The sequence below is a fragment of the Peromyscus eremicus genome, chromosome 1, assembly GCF_949786415.1.
Source record: "Peromyscus eremicus chromosome 1, PerEre_H2_v1, whole genome shotgun sequence".
In the NCBI taxonomy this organism is placed as follows: domain Eukaryota; kingdom Metazoa; phylum Chordata; class Mammalia; order Rodentia; family Cricetidae; genus Peromyscus; species Peromyscus eremicus.
In genome coordinates this window covers 148453022-148463514 of record NC_081416.1, presented here as the reverse complement: position 1 = coordinate 148463514, position 10493 = coordinate 148453022, and the positions used below count along the sequence as shown (strand labels likewise).

General features: G+C 49.5%; 1 protein-coding gene across 1 annotated transcript; it reads left to right on the top strand.

Annotated features, from left to right (window-relative positions):
- The first annotated feature begins 9359 nt into the window (after window positions 1–9359).
- On the top strand, window positions 9360–9721 carry LOC131902356 (large ribosomal subunit protein eL30-like). Its single transcript, XM_059253357.1, has one exon. The coding sequence runs from the start codon at window positions 9404–9406 to the stop codon at window positions 9719–9721; it is 318 nt and encodes a 105-aa protein (XP_059109340.1). The 5' UTR covers window positions 9360–9403.
- Window positions 9722–10493: the final 772 nt, after the last annotated feature.

Genomic DNA, 10493 nt, shown 5'->3' with positions numbered 1-10493 from the left:
CTCACCCAAGTGGGCTAGAGTAGCCAGACAGTGAGCCCCGGGGGATCTACCTTCCCAGTGCTGGGATTACAAGCTCACGCCACCACACCCAGTTTTTCCTTGGGTTCTGGGGGACCAAACTCAGGCCTCACATTTGCACAGTAAGGACTCTATCACCTGAACTACGTTCCCAACCCTGTTTGCTTGTTTGGTTTGGTTTGGTTTTTTTGTTTGTTTTTGAGAGAGGGTCTCATGTAGTCCAGACTGACCCCCAACTCTCTATGTCAGCAAGGCTGGCTTTGAACTCTTGATCACCTTGCTTCTACTTTCCAAGTGCTGGGATTGTGGGTGTGTACCACGGTGGTTCACTTACATCATCTAGTAAAACAGGTGTGTTATTGTATCCATTCTACTCAGGAGAAGACAGAAGCTAGGACATTAAAGGATCTTGCCCGAGATCACACAGTAAAACATTGCAGGGTCACAACCGAGCCGATCTGGCCAGCCTCAAACCCCATGCTCTTCTTCTAAAATGATACTGCTTTCTTCTGTTAGAGTCTAAGTACGGCTGCTGGTTCAAGGCTGGGCACATGAATATTTGATAAATGGATTCATCGTTGCCTTGTGATCAAAGTCAACTATAATTAAACACTATAATACTTAAACATTTTTTTAATTGAGGAGTCAAAATAAGGAAAACTGAGATAAAAAGTTTCAACATACAGACCAAGATAATTATCAACATATTAACATTCATATGAATTTCATTTCTAATACCTAAATGTAGAAATAAAGAAACTCCTTTTAAAACCTTCCTTCCTGGGAAGCCAGGCCTAGCATAAAACACAGAACAACAACAACAACAAAACCAGCCACAGGCACCTCTATTTTGGCTACACATGCATTTTTTTTTTGTACTTTTCAGATTTGTTTTGAAAAGGATTACAAAACCATGTATAGCTCAGAATTAAGAGAATACTATAAATACTGTACAGTGGCCTTTGCAAGCTGTCTACCTGTCCCTTGGAGGCACAGAGGGCTTTATACAGCATGAACTCTAAGTACATAACAGTTGGGTAAATACATTAACAATCATATTTACACAGAAATGGTTTCTCATTAAAGAACATTTCTCATGAGTAGAAACCTAAACAGATTTCAAAACAGCCCCAACCTGCGATCCTGGTTGCTCCCACCCTTGCAGGACATTGGAATTTGTTGACTTTCTTTGGTCATGCTGGTGGGAATGACAGATTCCTCCTGCGGCCGAGAGTTGTGTTTTCCTGGCCACTGTGATGTGACAGTGCTGTTCATGTGCTTAGTGGTCATTGTGCATCCTCCTCCATGAAGTGCTCAGGCCCACTGCTCACTTAGTGAGTTGTCCTTTTGGGGGACTCGGTAGGAAGTCTTGCCATATTCTGGATTTGGATGCTTTGTCGTCTATGTGCACTGTAAATATTCTCTCCTAGACTGTGGCTCACTGATTCTTGCCAAAGTGTCCTTTTGGTAAGCTTGAAGACAAACTCAGGCACACCCTTCAAAAACCCCAGCCCAGGGTAGGAGAGCCCATGGTCCATGTGACAGAGAAGATGGCTCCACCCAATACTTCAGCAGGAGATGCTACTTTAGATCAAGGCTGAGAGCTTCCGACTTTCTTCTCATGGTCCTCAGCCTGTCTAGAGTGGCTCACGTTCACCAGGGCAGTGTCTCGGTACCCAAGGTCCCATCGAGAAGGAATTCACATTTAGAAGTGGAACCTGATGGGGAGGAGAGGAAAGGTCCCATCGTCCTAAACACCCAATAAGCAGCACTCAGTGGAAGCACAGATGACTGCAGGCAGCCCTCTGCTAGAGAGCATGCACAGATGCCCTGTACCAATGCACATTTGTCTTTGTTGCTCATGCTGCCGGAGTCAAGAGCCACACAGCAAAGGCGATGGAAGATTGTTCAGTACCATACCTAACTAAGGCAGGCAAGGTCAAAACATGAATTTCTATGGACTGAGTTATTCTCTTTTTCCAAAGTAATGCTTGCATACTGGAAAATACAGATATGGAAGAAAGAAAAATGCATAAAGCCCACTCCTTAGAAACAAACACTTTAATATTGTGTTTTTATTTTTGTTTTAAAGATGGACTCATGGGAATTCATAGTCTTATAACTCTGTCTCCCCCCTTTTGCTGTGACAGCCTTTTTTACATCATTGTGCAGTCCCCTGCTATCTAATGCTAGATGGCTGGCTGCTTCTCAATTGGACAGCTGCACCGAGGTTTATTTAACCAATTTGCTGCTGCTGCTGAACATTCAGCTTGTTTCCCATCTTTCACTGAAATGCATCTGTACGGCAAACTTTTCAACTGGGGCTCTGGATGTCCAAGACAAAGTTCTTCCAATAGACTGGAAGAAGAGTTGCTGGGTCACCCGGAACACAGTCATTAGGGCTGCGTTCATTAAAAGTTAACACTGAGCTGGGGTGTGGCTCCATGGCAGAGCCCTTGCCTCCCATGCAGGCGGCCCAGGGTTCCACTCTCAGCACCACTAAATTAAAAACCAATGAGAAGTCTTTCTCATTTGTAGAGCAAATACTCGGTGGCGCTGCATTATTACTTTTCAGTGAACAAAAGCAATGTAAAGGTTTATTTGAATTTGCAGTGTGAGGACACAGTCCATTGTGACCGGGAAGTCTGGCAGCAGGAGCTCGAGGCAGCTGGTCATGTTTCACCCACAATCAGGAGGCAGAGGAGACATTGATGCTGGTGTTCAGCTCGCCTTCTCCTTTTTACTCAGTTTGGGACCCTAGCCTAAGGGATGGTACTACCCACCATCAGGGTGGTTCTGCCCATCTCAATTAACCCAATCTAGAAACTCCCTGAAGACACGCCGACGGATTTATTTTCTAGGTGATTCTAGGTTCTGCCAAGTTGACGATCAGTATTAGTCATCACTGGTGATATGAGGGGGGCTAGCTGCACTGGCGTTCTCCCCAACAACCCAGCCTTGGTGGTGCTACATGGATCTCACAGAAGAGGCTCTGGGTTAAGCAAGGTCCAGGCAAATTAGAGTCTGCATTACTAGGAGCAGGGTGGGGTGCCGGCTGCTGGCTGCTGTGACATCTTTTGCACACATCATGGTCTGATGCTGGAGTGGAGCAGGAGGCTTAGTTCCATGAAGTCACCCAGGCACCCAGGCTCTTCATTTTATGACTCTCCTTGAAGTCCATAGAATCACGGACGGAAGGGTTATTTTGGGAGTGGGTTGGGCAAGCCAGGTATTCCTTCAACTCAAAGTCCATTGGTTGAAATGCATTGCTGCCACTGAGCTTGATGCACAGGGAGACGGGCATACATCGTGCCGGGAGCCTGAGAGACAGCACGAGCCGGGTGGCCAGTGTAGCAGTCTCTGTCACAGAGTGGGAGACAAATGGGCTTTCCGACCCTCGGAAAGCATCTCTGAGCTTAACGCAAAGGCCCGATGCAGGTACCTCGGGGCCAGTATTTGTGTCACAAGCTGTGTCGTAAGAGCAAAAGCTGCTAACGGCTACTGTTTTCACTGTTCATGAGGAGGCATGGTGCACAGTTACGCACTCAAATGTGAGCATCAAACTGCCTCAGTGGGATGCTGGCTCTGCCACTTGCCAGTTATGTGACTTGGGGCAAGCGATTTAAACGTCTCTGTTTTAATTTCCTCTTCCATAAAATGAAGCTGATCGTGGAAGCCATATTACAGATGGCTTTCTACCTGGTCTGCTTCAGCTGTTCTTGGGATCCTGGGCCAGGCATTGTGCTAACGACTTTGAAGTCCTTCGGCTTCCTGAGGCCAGTTTCTGCCCTCATGAAAAGGGGGAGCTCATTCTATCCAAAGGGCTGTTGTTAAAGAAAGCCAAGCATCTGGCTGGAGGGGGGCTGCTTGGAGCAGCTGAGCTGCTGGCTTCCCCCAGTGTTCAATTCATCAAGGTCGGCCTCACCCTGGGCTACAGGCACCGAAGGTCACCCTGACAATCCCAGCCTCTCATTTGGTGTGGACCAAGAGAGAAGGAATTCTATGAGCAGCGTGGTCTCCCATGCACACCCACCCCCTACCCATTGTGCGCAGGACATGGAGTCGCATGCACATTACTCACTCCGAGGTCACGGTGCCCTTCCCCCTCAGGCTCCATTCAGATAAGATTAAAAGGCACTGGCTTTCCCAGCTGCCTTCTGGAGAGTGCATCCACAGAGATCCCAGTGCAGAAGGTGGGCCCTGGGAAGATGGCCCGCGTACTTCTCTTTCCAACTGCGGCTCAGGCAGTTCTGGCCACCCCAAGCAGGCTGGCATCACAAGCATTGCCCACAGCAGCCTTAGACCTCTAGGTCTTACTTACTGCTGTCCCATCTTGTCCTGCTCTGAGCAGCCCAGGAAGGGCCTTTCTGAAAGGTGTCTCCTGAGCTCTGGGTCCTGATCACTGTACGTCCCCTGCCTTCCTTTCCCCAGCCCCAGCACCCACTTGAGTGACTGAGTTCCAAGTGTCTCCTGGCACCAAAGCCAACAGGCTACATTAACTTCATGTTGTATTTGATTCGATCACTCCCAATGTGGTTGGTGGGGCCTATTCCTCTCCGGATCCCACATCTCCAGACTCCAGTGTCCACCAAGCCTTGACCTGCCAATGCCTCTCTCTTTGTTTCCTTCTTACCTCCAGTGCCCCTTTCCACGGCCAGGGCATTTCAAAGCATCGAGATGTGACATTTCCTGTCTTGTCTCAGGAAAGACCCCTGACCTCCCAATCTCTCAAGAATGACACTCCATTCTTGCTTTTCAACCACACATGCATGTTTTAGAGTTACCAGCACCTGTCCTATAGTTTGTTATCTGTACTTCCATCTGCTCATTAACTGAAATATTTATACAAGTGAATCTTCAAATGTTTACTGCATGCTTATATCTGGATTATATAGAAGCTGGCTACACACTGTGCCAGAAAAGCAAAGTGTAATAAAACACACTCCTGCCTTCACAAAGCCCCAATGGGAGAGAGAAACAAGACAGAGCCAGAAACAGGCATGGAGGGTACAATCATCACTGGCCTACAAGGGGGTAAGCATGGAGGAGAGATGCTACCCTATCTAGGGAGTGAGCAAAGGCTTCCTGGAGGGGGGGTGCCTTGCTGAGCCTCAAGAAATGCAGGGACTCCTCAGTCATGACGTCAGTTCAGGTGTCAGGGTGGGCTTCTAGACTACAGAGAGCACAGGGGCGAGTGACAACAGGGACCTTCTGCCTGCACCATGGGCCCCTGAAGCCATTGGTTAAGGTGGGGAGCAGGAGGTAGGATGCAGAGGGCTGGGCTATGTCACTGGAACTGGGATGGACAGTCGAGACCAGCATATCTGGACTTCCCAATCTCAGCACTGAGAGTCCCATGTTCCAGGAACCCTCCTGGTTCTGGGCAAGGTAGGGTGAATGACCACCCTATAGTAATTAGTCTTTGTCATGCTAGGGGACCCTGACATGACACAAAGATGATGAGAGTCAGCGGAAGATTGCGTTTGCATGTATAAGGTATACAGAATACCTAGTCCCTGCACCCACCACAAGCACACTGCCCAGGGGCTCAGAATGCCTCTTTGCCAGGTAATTGATGCCTTGCTGCACCCTGCTCTCCTGCTAAAGGCACCCCAGAAATGGGAAGTCTCCCTTTCTGCACACCCCTCCTCCCAGTAGGGCTACTCAACAGTACCCCACTCTACGGCAGCTGTGAGATTTCAGGTCACGGAGAGTCCGGAGCCTGCTCTGGCATGCCATGACCTTCCTAGATCAGCATAATCCCTAGCCAGTGCCTCTCAGCTTTTCAGAACCCCAAAGATGACACCTTTACAAGAAACAGCTGAAGCCTATGGAAATGCAATACAGAGAAAAATCCGCCTCAGGAGCTTGACAGATAGCAACCTGGCCGCACTGTGTTCAAATCTCACCTGTTGCCAGAATGAAGTGACGATGTATGCTAATATTCAATGGTTTTATTTGTTTTCATAAAAGATTCCACTCATTTGGTTAACTGCCAGCAGCATAGCAACAGTATGGAGTAGGGATGTTAAGACAAACGGATATATTTTTTAAGGATCCTGGAAAGTAATACATGATGTTAATTATATAGCTTCATTATGTGTCCATTAATAGAGACATGAAAGCTACCCATGACTCTTGTTCAATCTGATTTGGGGATAGCTTGTTACTTGACTTGGCAGTGGGATGGGGTGAGGGTTATTAGATGTTCAGTGCTGGTGGGCGAGGAACCAGTATGGAAATGTAGTCAGCAGGGGCACGGGTGTGGCATGCTGGCATCTGCGTGCAGCCAGGAAAGCCATAGGCAGGATGTGGGCTAAGTTACCAGTGGGTCTAAGAGGAGCCCCCAGACCATCAAAAGACTGGGAAAAACCTGAAGTGTTCACAGGTTTCTCCAGCTCAGAGTGGAGGAAAGAGTCATAGCAACCGAGGTGATCAGCCTGGAGAATATTAGGGACCTGACATGGCATCTCTCACCCTCCCTCACCTGCCCCTGCCTCCAAAGTGGCTACAGTTGACATTATTCCATGGCAAACTCACCAGAAGGCTCTTCCTCATGCTTGCTCTCTAAAAATCTCAGCCAGGTGTGGTGGACGGACACTCTTTGAAGCAGGAGGACATTCTCAACTACCAGCAAATTCAAGGCTAGCCCGGGCTGCACCAGATCATAGTAACTCAAAAACAAAAACAAACAAACGAAAATCTCTCCTGGTGTCCTTGGCTTTCCCATCGTACCTTTTCCCTGAGTGGCTCCACACCTGACTGCCAGGGCCCATGTCCTCGCTTCCCGATCGATCTGTTCCACCTGGGCCGTCTGGGGGCCGCTGCCCATCTTACCCACAGCTGCAAGTGTACAGAGCCGACCTGACTCTTCTAATTCCCCCCGTCCTTCCAGGTGCTCCCTGCACAGCACCCTCTCCAGGGCCTCTGCCTTATGCTTCTGCTGTCACTGGGGAGGGAGCAAAGAGAGGCTGAGCAATTTTCCCAAGACCACACAGCAAATAAGGGGCAAGGCCATGCCAGAAGTCAGGGCTGTGGAAAAAGTATACAGCCTGGCTCTCTCCATAGGCCTGGCCCTGAGCCTGGGGCTGGGAAAATGGGATGACTACAACTGAGTCTCTGCCCGCCAGGAGCTCAGAGTCTGGGACAGGTAGACACCTGCCTTCTGGATGTGGGTGTCTGGGAAGCCAGATTCCTTTAACAGCACCCAGCGAGGTACAGTCATCACTCCCCCCTCCTTTTTTTAACTTACACCTGTCCTCTGCTGGACACCAGGCACTTATTGAGAGAGAGTGGGTTCCCTGGAAGGTGACATCTGCTGAGTGCTATCCCACCCCTGAACTCCACTCTCCCCATGAGAATTTGACTGCCAGTCCTATGATTGTGAACAGTGGAGGCTCTGGGCTTCGTTAAAGTGCCGTGATTCCAGCAGCACGCCTATCAGTGATTCAGGGTGTGCACGGGGCGCAGCCGCCTTGAGTCTGCTCGGGAACTGATAAGGTGCCTCATACGGGGCTTTGACAAGCAGCGGCATGGGAGAACGCACTGGGGGTCCCACGAAGCCTGGGGCACACTGCCAAGGGGAGACACTGAGGTGAGGGAACAAAGAATCCAACACGGTCTCTGGAAGCCAGGGAAGACCAGGAATGAGACTGAGGTAGGCGCCCCACTCCCAAAGCCCAGTCTCTGTTTCCCGCGGGCCAGAAAGAGTTCGCTGCAACTCGGAAATCGAAAGATAAATGGCATGCCGAGCGGGGGGGCTGCCTGCGCTGCTGAGCCAAGGGGGAGAAGTGTGTTTGCGGTCCGCATCACTTCCCCGCACATGGAGCTTGTCTCGTACATGCTCAGTGAAGCCTGGATCCTCTCTCCAGAGAGGGGCTGTTTGCTCGGGCCCCAGAGAACCTCGTCAAATGCTGCCTGCTCTGATCTTCCACCTGCCAGGGCCTCCTGGCCTTGCCCCCTTAATCCAGTCAAAAGGCTGAGGCCCCAGTGAATTGTCACACAGTCCACATCACTTCGAAGTGGAGAGGGGCCAGTCCACCTCAGCTCCCATTTCTCTACCTGACAGCAGCACATAGGCCTCTTCTGCTTGTCAACAAACAAACAAATGGAATGAAATGAAAATTCTTGGTGGGATGGCAGAACTGTTGCCCTGGGAAGCATGGGGCCTGTCCTGTCCTTTTAGCATGTCTTTTTACCTTTCAAGGCTTTGAAATCTGTGTAACGGGCAAGAAAACAGTTGATCCTGAATAATCTCTGTCAAGTCAAGTGCACAGCCCTTCATCCATTCACCTGCATTATGCCAGGCATGGACGGCACTGTGTGCTACAATGCCTCTCCCACGGAGCCCATGGCTCAGAGATGAATCAGGTTTGCAAATACCCAAGCCCAGTAGCTGAGGCAACGTGTGAACCTCTGTGGGAGCTGATCAGGGCTCTGTGTCAGCCCAAGAGACAAAGAACAGAAAAGCAGGTGGAAGGGGAGCGGTGGGCAGCGCAGGCAAACGCTGAGAGGAAGAGACGCTAGTGCAAGCGCCTGGGCATTGGTGACAGTCCTATTGTCTGGCCCACTGCTCCCTTAGGACAGGGCACGTGCACGTGGTCGTTTAAATGAGATCCCCCCCCATTGTCTCAGACACTTGGATACTTGGTCCCCAGTTGTTGGCACTGTTTGGGGAGGCGTGGCCATGCCGGAGGAAGTATGTCACTGAAGGTGAGCCCTGAGAGTTTAAAGACTTGTGCCATATCTAGTCTGCTTTCTCTGCTTAGGCGTGAACCCTCTGCTCCTGTTCCTTCCACCATGCCTGGCACTTGCTGCCATCACGGAGGCTTACGTTCTGGAACCCTGGAACTGTAAGTCCAAATCAATCCTCCTTCCTATAGTTTGCCTCGGTCACGGTGTTTTATAACAGCCACAGGACTTCAACAAATGCGGAGCAATATACACTTTAAAGCATACGGCCTCTCTCACCGCCAATAAGAAAGCAGGGCACAGTCTACATGTTGGGTGTTTCCAGGCTTCTCGGGCCACCTGGCCATTCCAGTCACCCTCACTGGAAGCATGCTTCCTCTTCCAGCAAGCCCCGTCCCCTTGCGCTCTTGACAATGGAGCTCAGCCGACAATGGCATGGGGACATCCAGAAAGTGACACATAAAAAAAAAACCTTATAACACTCAGAAGAATAAATGCTTGCTACCACCCCCCCACACACACACACATCAAGATTTGCCTCCAGTGTCACTTCCTCCAGGAAGCTTTCCCTGACCAGTGTCCCAAGCCAAGCGTTCCTCTTTTCTTTACTAAGACTGGGTGCTGCCTTTCTCACTCCCTGGCCATCTTGGCGGCTGGTCTTGGTTGGGGGCTGTCCCGCACCTAAGGCAGGAAGATGGTGGCCGCAAAGAAGAGGAAAAAGTCTCTAGAGTCGATCAACTCTAGGCTCCAAGTTGTTATGAAAAGTGGAAAGTACGTGCTACAGTACAAACAGACTCTGAAGATGATCAGACAGGGCAAAGCTAAATTGGTTATCCTCGCCAACAACTGTCCAGCTTTGAGGAAATCTGAAATAGAATACTATGCCATGTTGGCTAAAACTGGTGTCCATTGCTACAGTGGCAATAACATTGAATTGGGCACAGCATGTGGAAAATACTACAGAGTATGCACACTGGCTGGCACTGACCCAGGTGATTCTGATATTTATTAGAAGCATGCCAGAACAGACTGGTGAAAAGTAAACCAGGAAAGTTTTTCTTTAATAAAACTTTACCAGAGCTCCTTAAAAAAAAAAAAAAAAAAAAAAAAAAAAAAGGACTGGGTGCTGGTGTGTCAGCACCAGTGACAAGTCAACCAAAGTATCCATTTACTTCTGTCTTCCCTGCCAAACTAGAAATTCTAGGCAGTGTCTAGTGCATGGTATGTTCTCAATAAAGAGTTTTAAATGGCTGTGTGTGTGGGTGGGTGGATAGATGGCGGCTGGGTATCTGGGTAGATAAACGGACAGTAAAATGAATGGACGGACCCAGTTCCCTACAATACTGTAGGAACGATTTGATAGGGAAGAACTTGGGGGCAAGTGCCTGTCCTCTGGCCCCAGTCTGATAGCAGCTGGGTTGCACGCTCCCTCTGAGCTCTGTTCTTGTTGTCTGCTGCAGGGGCGTCTCAGTGTACCTCTCTCAGAGTTCTCATGAAGTTGCATGGGACGGTCCATGGGATTGTGTTTTGTACCTTGCCAAATGTGGAGAGAACGTGGGTATTTACCAGTCAGGGTGCTTCATAAGTGCAGAAACCCCATGACAAACCCACTTTAGCAGCAAGGGAGAACCCTGGGTCAGAACTAAAACAATAAGAAAAAAAACCTGTCAGCTGATGGCTGCTTGAGGAGAATGAATGGATTACAGAAGGGATGTGGCCCTGGGTGGCCTGAGAGGCAGCAGACGGTCTAGCACTCATGCTGTGTCGGGGATGGACCTGACTTC